This window comes from Pholcus phalangioides, unplaced genomic scaffold, assembly GCF_987345545.1.
Source record: "Pholcus phalangioides strain wild (caught in Gottingen) unplaced genomic scaffold, Ppha-v1.0 ptg000020l_1, whole genome shotgun sequence".
NCBI classification, from domain to species: Eukaryota; Metazoa; Arthropoda; class Arachnida; order Araneae; family Pholcidae; genus Pholcus; species Pholcus phalangioides.
Genome location: NW_028301613.1, coordinates 6,212,704 through 6,236,715, shown reverse-complemented (window position 1 = coordinate 6,236,715; position 24,012 = coordinate 6,212,704). Strand labels below are relative to the sequence as shown.

General features: G+C 35.5%; 1 protein-coding gene across 1 annotated transcript in view; it reads right to left on the bottom strand.

The window, feature by feature from the left end:
- Nucleotides 1-24,012, bottom strand: part of Uggt (UDP-glucose-glycoprotein glucosyltransferase) — an 83,323-nt gene that overhangs the window by 39,617 nt on the left and 19,694 nt on the right. The window contains exons 10-23 of the mRNA XM_089248680.1: nt 22,959-23,119; nt 22,623-22,778; nt 20,241-20,327; nt 18,608-18,727; nt 18,323-18,408; nt 17,178-17,313; nt 16,727-16,859; nt 13,402-13,481; nt 11,290-11,370; nt 8,459-8,582; nt 6,485-6,577; nt 2,944-3,038; nt 1,620-1,820; nt 1,393-1,524 (exon numbers count right to left, since the gene is read on the bottom strand). Of these exons, the coding sequence (XP_089104806.1) occupies nt 1,393-1,524; nt 1,620-1,820; nt 2,944-3,038; nt 6,485-6,577; nt 8,459-8,582; nt 11,290-11,370; nt 13,402-13,481; nt 16,727-16,859; nt 17,178-17,313; nt 18,323-18,408; nt 18,608-18,727; nt 20,241-20,327; nt 22,623-22,778; nt 22,959-23,119 (1,685 nt within the window). The remainder of the gene's footprint in view (nt 1-1,392; nt 1,525-1,619; nt 1,821-2,943; nt 3,039-6,484; nt 6,578-8,458; nt 8,583-11,289; nt 11,371-13,401; nt 13,482-16,726; nt 16,860-17,177; nt 17,314-18,322; nt 18,409-18,607; nt 18,728-20,240; nt 20,328-22,622; nt 22,779-22,958; nt 23,120-24,012) is intronic.

The following is a 24,012-nucleotide window of genomic DNA, read 5'->3' as shown; positions in this document are numbered from 1 at the left end:
AAAATATGATGTCATTTTTTTCTAGTAAGGGCACCGACACTGGTAAATTTTTTTATCTCATTTTTTTGAACAAGTAATCCCCAATTAACATAGAGTAATCCAAATATATTTTTTTGATCCCCGTTTTTCCCCCTCAACCAACTGCATAGCAACAATTTTTGAAACAATGAGTAGCATTTTGCATTTGGACATTCTCAAAACCAATTTGCATGACAAAACCACCACAACCAACATCTGAGAATCTTGCTTGAGAATGTGTAAAATGTGCACACATAAAGTTAGGTTTGGAGATTAGATTCTTGGGAATAAGTTAGGTTCTAATTAAGTGCTATAACTACATTTAGTTACTAACATCCGAACTTTGCTTCGGCCAATTGGTGTTAGGCATGAATTTTTTTGTTTCAGCATTTGCAGCACCATCTATAAGAAAACCTGGGAATGAATTGGAAGTTTTGTTTCTTCGCATGCTTCACATAACATGCCTTGCTCACTCATTACACAGCATTGAAGATAGATAGCTGACCACAGGAATCTAACCTTGGAGTTCATATTATTTTTATTTTTTCGCATCATAAATGGCAGAGATTTGCAGAGGCCCTCTATTTCCAGTAAAAAATTAAGAATTTTGCCCGCAACTGGTGATGTCCAATATTCCATTTTTTGTAATTTTTACTATGAAATATGGTCAGCATAGTAATACAGAGAAAAATGTGGTGTTTGAATCATCTACCAGCCATTTTAAAATTAAATATGTATAATGGGAGTCTAGGAGTCTGTAGTGTCACAGGAGCTTTTCATGTAATACGGATAGGGGGGTAGCTTTCTAAAAAAGAATTTTTAAAAAAAACAATGGCGGCAAAAAAAGAGAAATCAATATTTTTTCCTTAGTTTTTTTCAAGTTTTTATTATTTTCAGGTTGGTAACGATATTTGAAAACCGGCACTATGAATTCAGAATCTGGAAGAACTGTGAATGTTGAAATCGGCATTGCTAGTCTAAATCCAGAAAGTTGGCAGTTCTGATACTACTTCACCAAACACTACTCTGGCCATATCGCTATATTGCAATTTACTGACATTAATGAGATGGGTTGGAAATGAAGGTGCTATATCTGTAGGTGGTCGCCTCAAGCTCGTCAGGGAAAATATTTTTTCTATATCCTCCTTCGGGTTTGAACCTGGGACCCTGACAGCAACCTCCATGGTGGTAGACGAGCATCATAGCACCAGCCACTCGGGTGCTAACGCAGCTTTGATACTGGCACGGCAGAATTTGAAGTACTGAACGAGGATCAAGCAATGCTATAAACACGTCTTGATAATCAGACATCTTTTAAATATAAAAATATGAAAAAAAATTGTGAAAAATTAATTAATTTATAGTTTCAATTACCCTTCCATTCGATAGAACTGCTCGTTGACCAGGAGTAAGCCTGAGGATTTTCTGACACACGTCACTGTGGAACTTGATTATTCCGGAATCAAAATTCTCCAAAGACTGCTTGAATTCCTCCATATCCATGTTCTGAAACAAAATTTTGGAAAATATGCGAGCATATAAGTATCATAGATGTTTTTGATTTTAAAAAAAACACTGAATTGATTGTGAAACAAACTTACAGAGAGTGCAAAATCAGCGGCAGACTTGTCACCAGAAATAATCTGCCTCGTGTTGTTTTCCTTCAATACTTTTGCAATGTATAGCTTTGCATTGTGTTTACTAAGCCTATCTAAAGCAGTATGAACAATTTTAGTTATAACGTCTATTTCTTGAGAGTCTTTATTATGAATCAGTCCAACCCTTATATTGTTGCTTGATTTCTGAAACAGAACGGTAACCATAATACACAGGTGGATATACTATGTATGACAATTATCATTCTTACACTTTGGCCGTTTGATAAGCGAGAGCTAACTGGTTACAAATAAACAAACAAACAAAAAAAAGGCATAGTTACCAATCTTGGAAAATGAGAATTAGGGCGATTTAATAGCATAGATTTGAATTCCTTATAAAAAAAACCTGTATACAAACATATATGAAAAGAGATTTTTCATAGACAAAATTTGAAATTGTATTGATTTTTTTCCCCTTCGGAAAAATGTGACACTGTACAAGCCATCACCAATTAGCGCAAAGTCGTCAATCATCGCCCAAACAGAGGTTAATTTTGTCAGTCATTACGACACTCATATCAAATCACAGCAAATGAAATAGCTATCAGACTCAGGGAAGGGACATATGGTCAATGGTCATATCATATGCAAGTCATCTCACCAATTTGGTGTACGGAAACTGAGCTGATGCTGGCTGTTTAGTAAATTTTGAATTTTGTCTGTTCCCTACTCCAAAATGAAACATTTATTTGCGATTTGATGCAATGGTGGAAAAAAAACACATGGGTGGAGATACGGGAGGGGGGAGCAATGCCCCCCCCCCCCAGCATCAATGGTGCAGACAACCGATCTAATGTATATACATATATATGAATTGACATCATCATCATGCCCCCTACAGCGATTATCATCGTGCCCCCCCCCAAACGTTCAAGTCTATCACCACCTATGAATAAACATTATGCATGTGACATCATTTATGAGGGGTGGGGGAACACGAGCAACAGCCCTTTTCCCAAGTAAATTCTTTGGGAATAATGTTTTTCAGCCCAAAAGTAAGGATTTTTTGCAAAGACGGTCAACATTAGGGAGATGTAAGAATTTTTCAGAGTCTGGGAGATTGAGTAAATATTCAGGAGACTTAGCAGCTATGAATGAGGGAATGGTTGGGTCAGGACAAAGACAATTTTTTTTTAATGTGAATATGTCACGTTAATGGAAAGAGTTTGAAGAAAAAGAGTAGTTTCAATCAACTGTGTGAACTTTCTAAATAAAAAAAACTAGAGAATAAAATACTATAAGAAATTATTAATCTTTAGTATCTTACCACATGAGAAAGAGCAGTAATGAACAAATCCCTTCCACTTTCCGTTTCAAGATCACAGATCACCCAAAGAGTCAGAGGCCTCACAACATCTTCTTCTGCAAAACGCATGAAATATTTATTATATATTGTTACTACAATTGAATTATGTAAGTATACATACCGTGAAAGATAAGAAATGTAATATTTTTCACAATAGAATATGTAATTGGGACATTAATGGTTTTGGACATAATGATTAAGGAACGTATAATACCATAATAACTAATATAAATGTCGTATGCTGTTGCATTGTAACACAACTCCAAATTATGTATCTCATCTAGACCTGATGGAAGGATTATAATAATCCCTACGGGTTACAGAGTGTGTTCATTTTTCTTTATTGTTGTGTTCTTATTTGTAGCATTTTGTACTTTGTCGTTCACAGTGTCTCTGTATTTTTGTCCGACTGTTAACAAATATAACTCCAAATCGGTAAATGCAGATATCGTCTAAGGGGTGCCGCGAGATATTATGAAGATAAATAAAAAAATATTACGGTCCACTTACAGACTTAAAATAAATTAAGTCGAATTAATTACCCTCATGCAAGACAGACTTATCAGATAAGTCGCCATCTAGTGGCAGTGTCAGCAATGTGAACTTTGGCCTGAGTTAGGTCTGGCTGTCCATGTACGTACCCATTCAGCGCACACGAGCTCTAAGGAAAGAGGGTTCATTGGCTTTGTAATTTAGTGGTCTAGGGCATTCACCCAACAAATGAGAGGACATGGGGTTGATTCCCCGCCAGGCCAGTTGAATTTTCTTTCTTGGATTTGATTTATCTTTGCATCAGCCAGCTGCTACAACTTCTGTAGTAATAGTGGACAGTGACATCACTTTCGGATAAGCTGAAAGACCTTATTTGTCAATACTTGCAACCACACATTACAAAATGCAATAGATATGTACTTTCCATCTTTTTCCACTGAGAATTTTGACTGGGTTGTCTCACCATTTGATTTCACAGACAGTATGGAGAAAATAAATTTCACTGCTTGCGAACGAGATGAATTTATTTATCTTTGCACTGATTCCACATTCAAAGGTAAGTTCACCAAGAGTGAGGCGTTGGTGGCTACTTTTTGTCTTGGACTGAGAAAGGAGTATCCTAATCTAATGAAGAAAGCTATTAATGCACTTTTGCCCTTTTTAGCTCATATCTATGCGAGCAAGCCTTCTCTGCCATGACGACAATAAAATACAAAGAAAGAAATAGACTGCAAGACCTTGAAGAAAATTTATGTGTTTTGTTGCCAACTGTAAGGCCTGATATCAAGTATCTGTGCTCTAAGCATCAATTAAAAGTTTCACTTTAATGATTAACCGAACAAAACTCTACTGATGTATTTTTACTGTAATTTTTATTGTAGTAAACTGTATTCTGTATTCAAGGAAGGGTGACCCCAGTTTTTAAAACATTGGCCAAATGTGAGTTGGACTTGAGCAACATATCTGCCATAACTACAGATAATGGTCCCTCTATGACCGGTCAGAAGACAGAGGTAATCACATTGATGAAGTCAGATGCCAAAAAATGCAGAAATACGAAGATGATGGCTTTCCACTGCATCATACACCAGGAAAACTTGTGCAAAAAAGTTTTGCTCCAACTTTGAGCATGTAATGTATGTTGTAGTGAAAGCGGTTAAGTTCATTCAATCCAAAGGACTTAACCATAGACAGTTTCAAAAATTATTAGAGAATTTGGAAGCAGAACATGGCAACGTTATTTATTACACAGAAGTACACTGGTCGAGCCAAGGAAAGGTGCTTCAGCGCCTGTTTCCCTTGAAGGAAGAAGTTGATGAATTCATGAAATCCAAAGGAAAACTTATTGAAGAGTTTCAAGATAAAAAGTGGGTGAGATATTTAGCATTTCTTGTCGATGTCACTGTCATCCGAATGATCTAAACTAGCACTTACTGGGAAAAGATCAACTTGTCCATAATCTTTATGACAAGTGTTCAAAACTAAATTAGTCCTTTGGGAACGTCAATTGCAAAACAAAAACTGCATACATTTTCCTAAATTATTGGAGTTGGTAAATAGATCTACAACTTTGAAACCGGACGATTATGTACAGTGCGTTTCAAATCGAAGAACGGAATTCAAAAGCAGATTTTCAGACTTCCACGAGAACAAAATTTCTATGAAAATGTTTTCCGCAACATTCTCGGTCGATAACAAAACTGTTCCACCAGAGCTACAATTATAATTTGCAGACTTACAATGTGACTCTGCAGTTAAATGCGTTTTTTGAAATTTCTTCATTAATTAATTTTTATTCCAAGTATGTGTCCGAAGAAAAGTATTCACAAAAATGCATTGTTCATGTCTTCTATATATTTGACAGCATTTACATATGTGAACAGTTGTTTAGTCGAAAGAAGAATACAAAATCAAAAACTAGACACATCTGACTGATCGGCATTTGGAGGATACTTTACAAATAGCAACACCACCACAAATTTTACCTAACATTGAAGCTTTAATCAAGCAAAAACAATGTCAAGTTTTGCATTAATTTAGAAATTACATGCACCCGCATTCGTAATGTAAGTAACCGAAGACTTTTAAAAAAAAATTTGGTATATAATTAATTGAACATATACAGCCGAATCCTATTATAGCAAACTCAGAGAGACTGGAGAAATCACTTCTTTATTACGAAATTTCATTATAAAGAAATTCTAGGTTTTTTCATTCTTCCTATGTAAACTTATCTGGGGGATTAGAAAAGTGTTTGTTACAAGATTTTCGCTATAATGGTATTCATTAAAACGGGATTCGACTGTACATTTATAAACAAAAATCTTTCATTTTCACTGTTTCATATAATATAAAAAATACCTAAAATGATTGGTCTTACCCCCAATTCAGCTTGATATTTTAAAACGAAAATACTACATAATGTGATCACAAAATATGTAGTAAGGGTTACATTTTAATTTGTCCTATCAGAGCGTGCATAGGATCAACCTTTCCAAAGGGGGCTGGGGCACACTGGGATTGATTAGAGGCACAAGGATTCTATGAGATACATTTAGAGTTACCAACTTTCAAAAGCATTTTCAAGTAACAGAAACATATTAATATAGCAAAAAAGATATTTTTTGACACTATAATTTGAAATTTTTTTTGTAAATCATTCAAAATTAATATTTGTTAAAATTAATTGAATTGAATGTTTAAATGTTTTTAAATATATTTAGTTTGTTATCGTCTTTGGAGAGGTGGGGGTGCCCCCCCCCCTATGGCATTAATAAGTGGCTTGCAGAACATGAAAAATTTTTTATGTGGCCCTCGAGCGTAAAACGTTGAAGACCCCGACCTCGAATGCACTTAAAATGAGAAAACAATTAACTTATCGTTTTCAAATAGCTATATACTGAATATTGTTTGTTAAATGGGTCAGTGGCTTGACCCATTTGGTGCAAAATTTTAACACAACAGTATGAATTGGAAATAGTGTATCAATGATAATGAATGAAATTTTTACCTCGTTTGGTTAAATATTTCAGATGTTTTGAGAGATAAGGAATCATTTTGTCACTGGGAATTTCTTTGTAACTGCTTTTAGATTGATCTTCACCTGCAAAGCAATAAAGTATAAACATTGAAAAAAAAATCAATAGCAATAAGCATCCAGCACAATATCTTCATTGTTATGTAAATACCACAAAGTTCAATATTATTGAATTGGGAAAAAAAAGTACTACAGTCGATGCCGGTTATTAGAATCATAGATAATGTTATCATTAGGGTATTATTACTTTAACAGAGTACGGAATGGACCAATATCATAACATGGGGGAAAAATCAGTTTATGGGTGTCAAATTTTTTTTTTTTTTTGGTTGAAAGTTTTTCTTTTTGCATATTTTGAAAACGCATCTTTTTCCTTATAAGTTATCGTCATTAATCTGCAAGACTACGTAGGAGGTCAGAAGGCTCAGTTGCAGACAAACATTTCCACAATCTATTCGTAATGTCCTAATTGGACAGTAATAGCCACCATGATACATGTAGCGCTTTTTTTACAATTTCTTTCCTATAGTTAAGGCATGTGTACGGTAAAAAAAAAGTCCCTTTCTTTGGGTCCTGGTCGGTCTCTTTTAACTGACCACATTTGCAATTCCACTGCTAAAAAAGACTTTCACAAGGAGATCTACAGAACGTACCATATATTGCAAAAAATAGCATAATTCGCAAACCATATTAGACAAGTTTATGCCATTTAATTCCTTCACAATTTCTGAATTAAAAAAACAGGGGGTTTCAGCTTAAAAGGGGAAAAAATCCTGTTTTAGAACAATTGGGAAAAAAATTCACAATATATGAAACCAGTTATATGGGAAAGAAAAATGGAAGTGTCCCGTTTCCATACACCCCATTCAACCAAACAGGGTCTATGATCATTGTGCTCAGAACTGAGATTTTTTTTTTCAGATATAGTCATCAAAAACCTAGAGACCTGATATGATCACATTAAGCAGAGTGCATTGTATATACATCAAAGTATCTTGACACTTGTTTTGAATATTACATAATACCACAAAGTTCAATATTTTCGGATTGGAAAAAAAGTATTAGTGAAACCTCGATATAACAATATTCTACGGACCAAGATCAAATATCATGGTAGGGGGATTATAGTTATATCAAGAAGCACCATTATCCTTAAATGTGATAAAATTTAAGCTGTTGTTATCTTTTCTACATTGCCATAGTTAATAGCACTAGAAAATGTGCTTTCACGCATATTTTATTCACCGCAAAAAATTATAATTGATGAGTTTATTAATGAAAATTCACTTAGGCCAGGATTACACTATAAGAGTTTGATAAAAAATTTTATAGAACTTGAAAAATGCAACCGATAATCATACAGGTTAGATTCACACAAATGCAACCAATAGTCTTATTGGCTGCATTCTTTAAGTTTTATGAAAGAGCTTTTATCACACTTTTACAGTGTAATCCTGGCCTTAGATGCATTGCCCCTGTAAAGAAGTTTACCGCATTACACTTTTCTTTTGTGCCTTACACAGAAAGTAGCAATACCAACTTCTTTTAGTTTTTGGTGATCCTTTAGTGTAAAATATTGATGTTATTAGACATCTTCAGAAGAACCAAAAGAAGCGACGAAGTTAAAATTAAGTTCAAAACAATTTTGAGCAAAATATAAAAAAAATATTGTTATAGTGGTTTTAAAAATATCCTAAAATTTTTTGGTATAGAAAGATTTATTATAGTAAAGTATATTATTGTATCGAGAGGAAGATTACGTTTTCTGAGTGTGTGGACATCAAGCACATTGTGTCTGAATTTGGTGGTCAACATACTGTGCCCGACAGAGGGTTAATCACCACAAGCTTCCTAAATTATGTTTTGAAAACACAGAAAAAGAAATATGGTACATAGAATTCTTATCAAAAGCCAAGCAAATATATATAAGCTATTTTCAATACTTACTCAACTTATCTGTAAGATCAATGTATTTACTGTCTGTGCTCAGTATCCGTTGATTGAGTCGTGGCATGACATTGGGTTGTTGCATCAAAAAATCGAGAATGTTTTGTGCATCCGTCAATTCATTCTACAGGGAAAGATACAAAAATATAAAATTAAAAAGTAACTTGACATGACACATGTTCATTCTTCGACCGCTGGTCCATTTCCATAACCTAGACTTCTAGGTTCATTCAAAAATTTTATTTGGCCCATCAAGACGTTTGCACCAATTGAAACACATACAGGGTGATTCAGAACTTGTGGGCAAAGCTTCAAGGAGTGTGACAGATCACATCTGAACGAAAAATTTTCATCATAAAATTCATGTTCATGAGGCAAGTGGAGAACCGCAAGACAGCGCTGTCATAGAATGCATAAAACATTGCTTTTGACACTCATCATCATTTCTATCGTGGATTGCAAAAGGGATGGGTGGTTTCATGGTGGTGCTGCAGACGAAAATGCTCTGAAGTGATTTTTTTTCGAAAAACCAGTGAAGTCCTCACACTCCTCGCATGCTCTGTATCCTGAAGGTCACCGACAAAAAAAAGAGCTCATTTCACATACACACCTCTGCAATCGCTCAGAGCTAAGAGGTTAGCTCTCCTTTCGACAATGTTTCTTAGTTCAGAGGGTGCCATTTCTTCACATGAAGTTAAAGGAATTTATCAAAATGTGTAATTTAAATTTGAATGGCAAATTCTGTAAAATGGAAATTAAATGTTTCGAGTTCATTTCTCGACTCTTTTGTTGCATTGAATTATCTCACGATACTCACTATTGAACCGGAAGTGTGACAATCTTTGGTTCATCACATCCCCTCCAGCAGTTTATCGCTTATTTCAGGACCATGCATTGTATGGCAAAAATTGCCTGTTAAATGTATTCTATCACTCTTCACCATTTTTCCCATGACTTCTGAATCACCTTGTATATCAAAGAATCTACATAATTTACATTTTCCACTAAGGATAGTTTATGCATAAATATCTAGAAAGTCTCTTTCTTCTATGTGTTGAGATGATGTGCTTCGAGTAATTCAAAAATGATTGACAAAAAGCTAATGTTAAAGATACGAAAATTATTTCTTCGCTTGTAGCGAACTAGTTATGAATGAAAATCGGAACACATTCGCTATAACAGAAATTCTTGAAAAGCATGTTTTCCTTTCGCTTTCTTTAGGCATTGTGTATAAGAATGGACTGAAAAGAGTGGCATTTTTTCTATCTCTCTTCACCCTATCCATAGGTGTTTATAAACAAGGCATTCAACCTACAATATATAACAGGTTACAACAGGGAACTCCCCCTAGATTAGAAGACACCCCCCCCCCATGCTCTATTTTATCTTATCTATATAGAAAAAGTAAAAACATAAAATTTTACCAAAAGTGTGGTAGTTGGAGAGGTGGGGTGCGACCTCTGATTTTGACATAATTGTTATTACCCTTGAAAAATCTCTCCCCTCTCTCTCATTTCTTAGAATCTTCCGAAACTGGACAAAGAGCAATCAAGTCTTAATAATTTTCTCTGTCTTGAATGTTAGTGGAAACTTTTATAGTGCAACGAATACTCCAGTTAAAGAAACTGCTCCATTCCATAAAGTGAAAAATCTTGTTACACAATCAACATTGTGTGTGTGTGAATAAGCAGTTAACTCAAGATGCATATTTCAGAAAAAAAGTAGTTCAAAATAAGGGTTCACACTGCCGATCGCCATTGCCCCCAATCGCGACAAAATATTTCAGTTGGCAAATAAATAAATGATGGAATTCGCAGAATCCCGAATGTTCATTCTGCCTCTGAATGGTAGAATCGGGCAGTTGTTTCAGAATTCACATTTTATGATGTGTCAATTTGACTAAGTTTCTCTCTCTCTCATTTGGCTACAACTTCTTCCAACTGATTAGCCAAATTGCTACCGTCAGGGGGAACCCTGTTCAAAATAAGAGGAAAAAGAAAAGTAAATTTATCTCCACTTGATAACATTTATAACATTTTTCAAAAACAGTGATGAAAAAATGTATTAAGCAGGAAAATGCTTCAACTGTTCAAAGTCCAAGATGGCCAGGATAGGAAATAGGAAGTATGGGTATGTTTATGTTTTGGATTTATGAAGGTGAGGAAGAAAATGAAAGATCTCGTCAGAGGCAGAAAGCTGAAAAACAAGTCTGAGCCACATAGAAGAACGAGGGAAAAAAAATTTGAAAGAAAGAAAAAAAGAGTAATTGAAACTTGGACGAGTCTACTTTGAGGGAAAGAAAACAGCTGTAAAAGAGCTAAACTGAAAACTCAATGAGTATTAGCAAGAGTTGGGACCACTGAATAAGTCCTACTAAGCGGGAACATTATAAATGGGATCCACTGTAGTTTGTTTTTTCCCCCATTTGTATGTTGCTACAGAGCAACAAACTAAAATTTGTTTATAACAAGAAATCTGTTATAACAACAATTTCCCTCTGATTGTGAATTGTCTTTACAATGGAATTTTAGTGTATACATGAAATAAAATTATGAGTAGAATATTTTATTTCGAAAAATTATGTTTCTCTTTATATTCAGCCCTCAAATTGACAATTCAGCTTTCATGTGGCTCCACAAAAGTAATCCTGGGGGGGGGGGGGGGGATATAGTCAGCTGATGGAAAATTTTGTGCACTAATGATTTGCATTAAATAAGGAACATAATTTTCAAATAAGACCAGTTTATAGAGAAAGATCCCGTTCAAGGAGAAATGTGTGAGAAAAGAAGTTCTGCTGAATTTATTTTTGAATAAATAAGTTGAAAAATTACCTTGTAAACACTTTTCTGCAGGAATGGAGTTTGCTTCATTATTTCAGAAATGATTGCTTCTTCAAATGCATCCGCAGTGAGCTGTAACATAAATTTTCAAACTCTGCAGATCTTAAACTTATAATTAGATATATTAATATATACTAGAGCTATAATATCCGGGTTTTCTCCAAATTTAAGAAGTTACAAATGATTGCAAAGGGATAAACATGTCTGAAATTCTTTATTCGGGAACCATGGTAACCAAAGTAAACATTCAAAAAGTGATTGTTGACGCCCGTGGACCATTCTTATCCAAAAGTGTTTTTTGTCCATTTCTGACAAACTTTTAAACAGCCTATCATTCAAGTCGGGTCCTGTTTGCTGCTTGGTATATAAGCTAAGTTTTCGACAAATCAATATCATTGTCCACAATTACGAAGAAAATGGTCAAACTTGCTCTTATTTCTCAGCAACCCCCTCCCCAAAATAAATATTAAATGATCCATGTCCATTCAAGGGATCAAACTCACTTGTTTCATAATGTAAATATCTCTGTTATTTATTGAAGTAGGAACTTTTGTGTCCTATATCTATGTGTAGTGTAACGAAAGTACACCAAATTAATAGCATTATCCCGATACTGACAAAAATGAGCATAGAGCCCTTTACCTCTGGCATACAGATATATAAAATTGATTTTCTGTATGCATGTTCCCTATACAAATCTACAATTTTTAGACCAATCTTCAACACAAATTTTGCATATATACTAAACAGGACCAGATTTGAATGATAGGTTATTTTAAAAGTTTGTCAGAGCTGGGCAAATGCCTGAAATAAGAAAAACTATTGGGCAACAATGGTTTGTTGGTGGCAACAATAACTTTTGGAATTTTTACTTTAGATACGCCGTTGTTCACGAACAATGTGTGACAGGCATGCTTATCCCATTACAATGGTTTGCATATGGAGAAAGTGCTGGTATTTCAATTACTAATGTATAAAATGGCTTCTACTTTTTCATATCAATACTCAGATATATTTAGAAAAATAAACTCTACAATTTGCGATTGTGGAAATAAGGTTTACATAATGCAGTGGAACTCATAAAATGGATTCAGGCTTTTTGAATGGGAGGAGGGCAAAGCAATCAACTAGGGCATGCTTTGGGGGAATGGGGGGTGATCGCCACTTTTGCCCCTCCTTATCTGCTTATATTGAAACTCTACTATCTCGAAATGCTTCTGAATGAATTGATATTTCTTCAATTTATCGATGCCACAGGAGTTTGATTCATAGGAACTATTTGTATATTACATAGCCATTTACATTTCTTCCCAGATATAAAAAATTAAGAGTTAAAGAAATTTAACTATAGTTTAAAAATTAACTTTTTGACAGCTGTTAAAAGCAGGGCTTGACAAATCTGAGGCTCACAGGCAACGTAGCAACTATAAAATTGTTATTGGCACCTTAAGTTTTCTATATATGATAGCTAAATTAGAAACTTCCAACATGAAAAAAAGGGGATCATTGTCTTTGAAAAGTCAAATAAAATATTATTTAGGACTGTTTTTCTGAGAAAAAACTGCTTGACTTCTAAGAAATTTGTCTGGCACCTAAATTTTTTCCCCGATTTTTCAAGCCATGGTTGAAAGCTGTGAATGAGATACATGGATTTTTTTTTCCCCCTCGGCGAGTCTCCATTGATGAATCCAATAATGGAAAGTTAAAGCAAAAGATTCTTTATCATTAACCCCTTACGCTTTTAAGGCATTTGGGTTTCTCTCTCACAATGGCTGAATTAAGGAAAAAAAATGAATCAGCAGCAGAATCTTGTTTCGGGTTATTGCCACACCAGTCCTTGGATTACGAGTAAAGTAAGAAATAAAATTCAAAACACCACAGATTTATTCCGCAGAGCAAAGATTTTAATGTATTACAGCAGCACTAAATGCAAACACAAATCAGAGTGCAAAATATAATACAGTGCATTAAGCAGCATGCACTGTATTATATTTTGCACTTTTTGAACAACAAATACATGTTTCAATGCTAAAATTCCACGTGAAATGTGCTTCATCATGGGAAATTGAATGATCAACACATAGAATCTTCAGATTCACCTACCTGGTTGTCCTTCAGCAAAACACCATTGATAAGAACTTGAGGAGGGTTGCTGATGCCAGTTCTTTCGATGAAATCCCATGCTAGCTTCACATCGGGAAATACAGATTTTTTATGTTAAAAAAAATACATATATAACTTCTTTAAAAGATTTAATATAAAGATCTTGTACAAAATTTTGAATAATATTGGTGTAAAAAAATTAAGTTTGACGCAAAACCAAAACAGTTTTTGAGTTTGTGAAAATGAACATTGACTGTACCAAGTTTGAATCAAATACCTCAAGCCTGAATAAGATGGCATATGTATGTAAATAAGCTTTCCTGTTATGTGAGCTGTCTATAGCCATAACACTCTATTCATCAGATATGCTTACTTTTGGATGTCTAAATCATAGTTTCTTAAACTTTTTGTTCCATCTCCCCCGCCTTATTCAGAAATTTTTTCCCTCATTGCCCCCTGACTCAAGTAAATCCATAGGATCCTATGTTATACTCGTAGGTCCTATTGCCCCAGTGGACCATTCCATCGCCCAACAGGGGGCGATATTGCCCACTTTGGGAAACATTGGTCTAAATCAGTGATTCCCAACGTGGACGTTATGCCCCCCAGGGGGGCGATGGTTAGATTGCGTTGGGAGGCGGTGAGAGAAAAAAATTTCTGAAGAAGGGGGCGATGGGACAAAAAAGGTTGGGAAACTACGGTTAAAATCAGTGATTCTCAACGTGGGCGTTAACGCCCCCTTGGGGCGATGGGAAGTTCAAAGGGGGCGGTAGAAGCTACGGGTATAACATAGGATCCTATGAGTTAGATTGCGATGGGGGGTGATGGGAGAAAAAAATTTCTAAAGAAGGGGGCGATGGGAAGAAAAAGGTTGGGAAACTATGGTCTAAATGAAGACATAAAAAATTGAGAATAAAAAAGTTATGGTAGAGGCTATGACATGAAACAGCTGCAAGTTTAAACATGAATACATCTTTTATACAGCGTTACAGTGCAATGAGACCCATTTAGTCTGACAATTAAATTTGAAGTTGGCTTTTGCTTGCATAGGGCATTGTGTCATTTTTCTCAACAAGATCTATGTTTATCTAATACATCCCAAGACAGAATAAAACAATTTTATTACGAATACGGGGCATCGGGCCTGGTGCCCAGACAGAAAGAGGTATTAAAACCAGAGTGATGTCATCGGATTGGTATTTGACAATACCATTGATTTTGATTTGTGTTACATACTTTCTGAGGTATTACAAAAAACAGTTTATTATTACAAATCACAGCAGCAGACCCGTGCTGGAACGGGAAAAGGTATCAAAACCGCAGAGTGTCATCAGATTGGTATTTGTAATACCCATCTGACTATATCAGGGGTGGCCAACCTTTTTCCAAGCTGTGCTATAATCAAGATCATTTTCTATGTATGTGCCTCTCTATGAATTTTAACATGCAGACCATACGTCCCATTTTTAAAGGACACTAGCATTCTCTCCATTTCTGCAAAATAGCATTCGGCTGTCCTCTTATTTCCGTAAAAATATTCAGTTTGTCACTCTTTTGAGTTCTAAATTGTTTTTATTTGTGAGTCATAAATTTGATAATTATCGCAATGCAGACGGCGTGTGTGTATATGTAGGCTATATCAGTAGAAGTTCATCTTTTGCCCCCCCCCCCCAATAAACTTTGTAAAAGGGCTTAGTTTCCCCCAATAAACTTTGTAAAAAGAGCTTAGTTTCCCCCCCCCCCAAGAATTCATGGATATACAATGTAAATGTATTACACAACGCATGTCTCCCATGTGGACGATACTGAATCTCGTACATATGGAACCTCCAGCAACTATGCCTAAAGATGAAAAACCGAACGGAATTGCATTGAATAGAAAGTCTTCACATAACTGTTATTTTAAATGTGCCTACCATACTAAGTATATAGTTGGCACATCTTATATCATGTTTAGTACGGCATAACAAATACAGGTTTGACAGCCTACAACATAGTATTTGGCAGCCTACTTTCACTGCTCACCTAAGCCCCCATCCTTCCTTACCATTTAGTTTTTATATTGTAGAGTTACAAACAACAGTGAGCTTTATCGTGAAGCTTGAGTAAAGCTTTTGAAACCCAATTGATGGGGCGTGTACACTTGTCTTTCTCCTTCCCGCTCCTGACAAGAGTTGTCAAACATCCCTCCTTGCCCTTACACAATAATTCTTATATACCTATACCCCCTTCCCTCATTTTGTCTCATAGAGCTGTCTGCAGCCGTTATGGCCAGTAAAGAGTTAAAATATTTGAATCAATATTTTGATTTTAAAAAAAATGTTCAGCATGGAAAAAAAAGTTGATTTAATGGAAGCCGATGATTTCAGTTTCATATTGAGTTTGATGGGAATTGTAGAAGACAAGACTAAAATTTATTGCCTCAACCATGAACAGTAGTTTTTTGCACTCTTGGAAGCATCAGCTGCTCTCCTCGCAAGTACCATTTAGGAGGAGTATGCAACAGTATGATCAAAAGTAGTTTCGAAATCAGTGACTAAACCTAAAATAACCGATTTAAAAAAAAAAAAAAAAAGACAAGAGGCAAGTGAAGAAATTACAGGTTTTGACAAAATTATGTTCAAGCGGGCAGCCATAATTTCTTAATCTATTTCTATACTTGTTTACATCTGCAGAATAATTGTGTGTGAGAAATGAATAAAATATATTCTTATAGCATTTATAAATATTACATATGGTTACATTAAATATTCAGTTAAAATTTGATTAACCATCCAAAAGTTTTAATTTCCAGCCCTAATAATTGTGCATAAAAGCCTGATCTGCCAGTCGAAAAGTCACGCCACAGAGAGCAACAGGCTTACAACAGCAAATTATTCAATCATTGCACTTCACTTGCAGTTAGAAAAATTGATGGCAGATGGCAGCACTACACATAACAAGCATTACACTGTAACAAACTTCACCAATTCGTTAGAAGCTCCACAGAGGAATGTGTGTGTGAGTTTAAAAGAAGTAGCCCTAATAACTGCATCCGAGTGGCGTGGTAAATAAGATGCTTGTCAACCACCACACGTCACACGTTTGAACCAGGGGAAGAACATAGGTAAGAAGATATTTTCCCTAAAGAGCTTGAGGCAACCACCGATAGATGGAATCTTCACATTTCCAACCCAACTCATCAACAGGCAGTAAATTTTTATAGCATAGCGATGTGGCCGAAGTTGGTGTGTGGTTAAGAGCCCTAAATAATTAATGTTGTAGACAGCTCAGAACAGGGTAGCTTTAATTATGTACACCCTATATACGAACACTAAGAAAAAACTTGCCTTTCTTCCAGTATCATAATCTGAATCCAGTCCAAAAATGAGCTCCATATCTTCACTGGCATATTTTGTTTTAAAATGTGAAATTACACTCTGTGCTGGTATGTCTTTTTCTTCCACTGCAGCATACACCTACAAGCCATGTAAATTAAAATTTAATACTTATATACAACTCAGTATGGCAGGATATATGTATAGAGAGGCTGAAAATACAGAATGCATATGAAAGTCTTTAGGACTCATAATAACTCGCAAACAAAGAGAGAGATACACCTACGCAATTTGACTACATTTTCAAGTAAAGACGTAATGAAATATAAATTGCAAGTGCAGGTGTAAAGAACATTTGGGAGAAAAACTTCCAGATGTATATGTGTTTGAGTGCTATGTATATGGTGGTAAAAAGTGTCAAAAACCGCAAATAAAATGGAGGAATACAATTCCATTTACCTCTGTGATGAAAGCCAAACCTTCATAAGGGTCTTTATCTTGAGCGATGAAGTTGAAGGCTTCTAGAAGAGCTAAACCACCATCGTCATACCCGCTGACCGTAGAGTCAGAATTTACAGCAAACGCAAAACCGATCCTGCAAGCATCAAACAAACAATTGAAGTTATACAAAACTCTGTAAATTGGATCACAGAAGTTTTGTTAGTGACGTAACTTTTTCATTTGCATCCAATAACTAATGAAAAATCAATTATGGAAGAATACGTAGAAACCTCTCTTTCTCAGACTTTCTTTCAAACCGAGCATAACTCTAGGGGAAATTTACTGCTGATTGAGTTGTGTCGGAAGTGTGAGTGTGTGTACCTGACAGTCTGAATGTGTTTGGTGTTGTGTGTGTGAATTAGTGCTGCCACCTATGTTTCAAATTTCGAGTGAAGTGTAGTGAAATTGAATTTTTTTTTTTTTTTTTTGAAATTGATTACACACGCATATACAACATGTCATGCATAGTACACACAAAAACAAAATACACATACAATACAGGCGCAATATGTAAAAACATATATATTACCCTTTATGTATTAGTCCAAGGGATTACATAATCCATTCAGGACATATTGATACTATATTATTTATTGGGGGTTGACAACAGACCAATGATGTATATATATATTTCAAGATATAATATTCAGTATTATAACTGAGCCAGAGTATCGAATTGATAAAACTGGATCAAAAGTCGCTCAATTTTTCTTATGATGCCAGCCACTAGCGTTGGGAGAAACGTTGACAACTAACTCAAACAGACAACGGTCTTCGAACCCAAACAAACAATTTTCATCAAACCAAGTTTTGCTTCCCCTTGAGATTCAGTATAAAGAAAAGAGATAAAAAGAGTTCAACGTAAAAAAAAGACCAATGTAGTCAGGAATGTAGTATGGCTCAACCTTTCGGGGTAAATGGCTTATATTCCCCTAATTTTTGTTCCATCATCCCCTCCTCAATGTTTTTTCTTCTTATCACTCCCAACTCAAGAGCCACACCATAGGATCGCCACTGCCTCCTCCCGCAGGGACAATATTGTCCTCTTTGTTAAACACTAGTCAAGTGCAATGAATATATTATTTCTTTTAAACACATTTTACCTGACAGGTGCTTTGTGAACATAAAATGATTCAGCCATTTTGAAAATGTCCTTCGAATCACTTCGACTAGGATCAGCAATAATAACCTATAATGAATAAACAGTTTTTTTTTTTAAATGGAAATGGCAGCAATCAATGTCTATCCAATGCATAACGAGTGCCAAAAACAGTGAATATATTTTCAAGGACACAAGGGACAAGAACAAGGGAAGTCACATATGAAATATAAGAATTTTAATTCTTCAAAATATTGCACCATCAAATTTTATAAAAAATTATGTTTACCATGTGATATATGTTACGTTTTATGCTCCTCAACATCCCAGGATAAGTCGGCCGAAGGAGATCTTGTACACTTCCTGGCCAACTTCTGTAAGGTCGATCAGATTCCAAGTCATTGACGTACTGAAAAAAAATTAACACGATGAAAAATGTAGTGAATGGTTTGATTTGATATGAAGCTGTTACTTGACACTGGACATCTTACAACAATCTTTAAAAACCAAATTGAAAATTTGGAAGAACCAATTACGCCTCAAAGTTATGCTGGACAATGCATACAAATATAAACTCTACTATTACGACATCTAGATTAGCATCAATAAATGAAGTTTCCATGCTCTTCATGACATCAATGAGAACATGAACTCTAGCATAACAATATGCAGGTGAACTCGACAAATTTGAAGTTATGGAATCCCCACCCCTACTGAGTTTTCTATTCAATTTGATGTTGAAATTAACTGTTTAATTCAAATTTATGAGGTGAATATGTCTTTTAAATTCTGACAACACTGGGAGCATTCGCAAAAAGTTGCATGACTAAATTCTTTAAACGCTCATATCTCAGGAAGTGCCTAATGCAAGTCAAATAAATGATATTGTCAGATGGACATGGCACAGGTGCATCCAATGATATCACTCCATTTTCAATCTCTTTTCCCGTTTGGGCACCAGGCCTGTGGTCCTGATTCATAACAAAATGTTCTCCGCTATATTTCAAAAAGTATGGAATGCACATCAGAAGCAATGGTATTGTCAGATGCACATGGCAACGGTGCACCTAATGGAAGAACAATTATATCAATTCCTAAATATTTTGGCGTTCATTGGTTTCTTTAATATAAGCAATGAAACCCGAATAACTATGCTAAAAAATTTGAAATAGAACTTGATTTGTTAATGAAACCTATGTGTGTGTCGAGTCAATGCTATCTCTGAAATTCCTAAAGAAAATTTTTAGTGAACAGAGAGGGCACATTGCATTGCAATGTCCTTCTTCACTTTTTCTATAGTATGTATAAGCATGTTCTTCTATCTGAGGATGATGTCACTTTCCGCTATCCATAAAAAGGTTTTTAACAGCTGGCTGATGCGAAGATGAATTTAGGAAGGAAAGAAAACTACTGCCCTTCTGGGGAATCAAATAAACGTCCTTTTACTTTCCGGGTAAACTTCTAGGGCATAGTTTCCCAACCTTTTTTATCCCATCGCCCCCTTCTTCAGAAATTTTTTCTCCCAACGCCCCCCTCCCCAATGCAATCCAACCCATAGGATCCTATGTTGCACACGTAGTTTCTACCACCCCCCCCCCCCGGGGCGTTAATACCCACGTTGGGAATCACTGGTCTAGGGCGTTCACCCAGAAAGTGAAGGGGCAGTTGAATTTTCTCTTTCCAAAATATATCTTCACATCAGCCAGCTGTTAAAAACCTTCTCATGTTCTTTTATGCTTTTAAAAACATTATGAATTTGAAAAATCTCTCATTAACATTGCTTATTGTTTGTCAGAAATAAATAGTGATTTACACTCCCACTGAGAAAGAACTAAACGAGTGTTTTGTGGCTATTTTTGCGATTTAACTGCTGCCAAAATCCACAACATTAATGCAATAGGCCTGCACACTATCATTCTTACCTGTATGGCAGAATCTCTGATGTCAACTGCATAGTCTTGTTTATCTTGAGCAAAATCCACTTTCAGCAGCTTAAGAATCTTTTCTGACTGAAAACAACAAGCAAATTTAAAGACTGAGAAACTGATCAATTTTATTTCGAAACTAATGCACTTTAAATATGTTGATACAGTCGAACCTCATTAAGATAAACTTATATTAAGCAATTTCATCAAAATGGGTTCGGCTAATCAATTAAGTCAGTTGACTAAGATTTTAATATTTGTCGGGTAGGATTGCTTTTTGCTGACTGGTGACACCACCTTTGTTGTTCTTATTGGTGATTCCTCATAATTTGACAATGCTCTACAGCTTTGTGATTGTCACTCAATTTCTACCTTACTTTGTTATCAAGTTTTTTAAAGTTTTCTATATCATAGCTGCTAACCTTGGAGACAGAGAATCAGGGAAATTTCCATGATCTAAATTCGGTACACAAACAAATATAAAAAGGGACTCTTGGAGAACAAATTAGGGATTTTTCATAAATGAAAGTAAAATTAAAGGGATTTTTCCCAGGGAGAGAAACATGACATTGTGCTAGCCATTGCTAATTAGCAAAATGTTGACAATCATCACCTTAGGCCAAACACATACTGCAACAAAGAGAAAACAGGGCAACTAGGAAGGAGAAAATGCATTGGGATGGAGGTAGAGGTGCCCGCACATACTGAATGAGGCGGAGAAGAGCGAAAATGGCTGGTGGGGTTCAGAAGGGTAACTAACTGAATGAGTGTCATGATGTGTGATGATCACTCCTCAGAAGTTTTTTTTCAAAGATAGAACGCAGAGAAACAAACCCAATCTACAGATAATGAAATTCCTTACCTTACGGTGAAAACAAACCAGATTGCATACCTTGTTGACAGGCCTCTTTCTTTTTTGTCTCGCTGCTCAAGTATGTGAAGCATAAAACAAAACAGTACAACTGTTTTCAATGCTCGCTTCTATCTCTTACCTCTCCACTCCAGTATGTGTTCGGCCTTACAGTGAGTAAAATTAAGTGATTTAATTAAGTACTACACTCAAATCACTCCAATAAAAAAGTTGTCATCAAGCTTGAAAATGTGAAATATAGACTCAATAGGATGAATGATCATCTCAGATACAAGTCACTTAACTGATTTCAATGCTGAGAGGTCGAACTGACGCTGTTTGGGGAATTTCATCTTTTATCCATCAAAATGGAACTTTTTTTCGTGAGTTGACACAGTGTTCACCAATATGTATCTAGATGCGTGATTCATGGATCAAAATTTTAATTTCACTCCTTTATTCCAAATTTCATTGAGGAGTAAAAATGCTCTTTCAAATTTTAGGCTTTTTTTATCACAATTATTTCTCATTGATAAAAAATATATATGCCCTTTTTACAAAACTACCTTCCCCCAAAAGTTTGAAGAAGAGTGAAATTTCTATTCAAAATAATTTTTTTGACAAACACTGATTTGAAGCAATTACAGGATTTTATATTATTTTGTAGACCCCTTAAATGAACTCTTTCACTAATTCACTTGCTCAGTCACTAACTCCTTCACTAATTCACTTGCTCAGTCACTAACTCTTTCACTAATTCACTTGCTCAGTCACTAACTCCTTCACTAATTCACTTGCTCAGTCACTAACTCCTTCACTAATTCACTTGCTCAGTCACTAACTCTTTCACTAATTCACTTGCTCAGTCACTAACTCCTTCACTAATTCACTTGCTCAGTCACTAACTCCTTCACTAATTCACTTGCTCAGTCACTAACTCCTTCACTAATTCACTTGCTCAGTCACTAACTCCTTTGCTTGCTCAGTCACTAACTCCTTTGCTTACTCAGTCACTAACTCCTTTGCTTACTCAGTCACTAACTCCTTTGCTTACTCAGTCACTAACTCCTTTGCTTACTCAGTCACTAACTCCTTTTTTTTTTTTATTTTATACAAATTGTGATAATATTTTAGCCCAACGTGTGCTTTCTTTTCATACTAACTCCTTTGCTTACTCAGTCACCTATTCCCTCACTTACTCATTTGCTCACCTGCTAACTACCTCACTCACTTGATCAATCACTCACTTACTTACTCACTGTGTCACTTTGCAGATGAATTGCTTGTTTGTGAATTTTTCTAACTGTGAATTGTCATGTCAGTGCAGTGAATTTTTCCAGTGGTGAATCGTTGGCAATGAGTTTCCTGCTCATGGATATAGACATCTTGAATCATGTCAAGTATGGTAATAAAAACCGAAACAAGAAAATAATCCTTTGTTTTTTGTTATATATTTGTGGTGCTTTCATTATATAATGCTTTTGCATATTGCAAGATACAATAGCATTCAAAGAAGGGGGAAAACTCACAGGAATGTTGATTTTATGAAGTCCCTCGAGAACTCTGGTTTCTTGCTTCACTGTCTGCAGCAGCGTAAAAATATCATTCGCTTCCATGTCGAAGAACATGCCATTCAGAAAAAGGGCAGTGTCGGATGGGCCCAAGTTGTGGTGATGTAGAAACATCTGTCAGAATAGCATGAATATAATTAAGTTTGATATAGGTAGAAGATAAAATTAGATCTTTCTACATTTAAAAAAATACAATCAAGTAAAAAGACCTCACATTTCAATAAGAGAGAAAAATCTTAATAAAACATGTAATGCATTAAAGAAATTTTAATTAGAGCAAAAAAAAGATGTTACCTGTTGATTTCTCTCAACCTCTTTCTTGAGGTCGGATTTCACTGAAACATGAATGAGCGATCTGGCTTGAGATGGGAAGTCTTGAATTATGTCGCACATGACTTGCAGAGCTTCTTCTGGTGGTGTGTTGAGAACCCGCTGAGCTGTTTGAAGACTTAGCTCTAAAACAGCATAAAGATTTGAAATTCTTATAAAGGAACAGTTTTAAACAGGATTCGAGGCACTTTTTACACAATCATGAGTCACTGGCTCACCTGCTCACTCACTCGTTAATTTGCTCATGCATTTTCCTGTTAACTAACCTAACTTGCACATTTGTTTCTCTGCTCACTCAGTTGCACATTTGTTTCTCTGCTCACTCACTTGCTCATTCATTCACATACTTACTCACTTGCTCATTAACTCATCTACTTACTCACTTCCTCATTCACTCACCCACTTGCTAATTCACTCACCTACTTATTCACTTGCTCATTCACTCACCTACTTACTCACTTGCTCATTCACTCACCTACTCACTCACTTGCTCATTCACTCACCCACTTACTCACTTGTTAATTCACTCACCTACTCACTCACTTGCTCATTCACTCACCTACTCACTCACTTGCTCATTCACTCACCCACTTACTCACTTGTTAATTCACTCACCTACTTACTCATTCACTCGCCTACTTACTCTCTTGCTCATTCACTGCTAACCCACTTGTTTATTCATCCACTTACTTCCTCAGTCACTAACTCCTTCACTTACTCAGTCACCAACTCCTTAGCCAACTCACTCACTCACTCTGCGACTCACTCGATCAATCACTTTTTAAAAAATGGAGAAAAATTATATCAGATGACATCGATTAATCACATTCATAAACATCCAAAAAGCTAATATAATTACTAAACCACACAAGCACCTCAAAAATTCCTCGAGATATCTCTAATGAATTGCTACTACTACTACTGTATTTCTATTTCTAATTAATTGCTGAATGACATGAAATGTTTAGTAAAACCCTAGCCTACAGACACAGGCAGGACAAAAAACATTTGTCTGTAA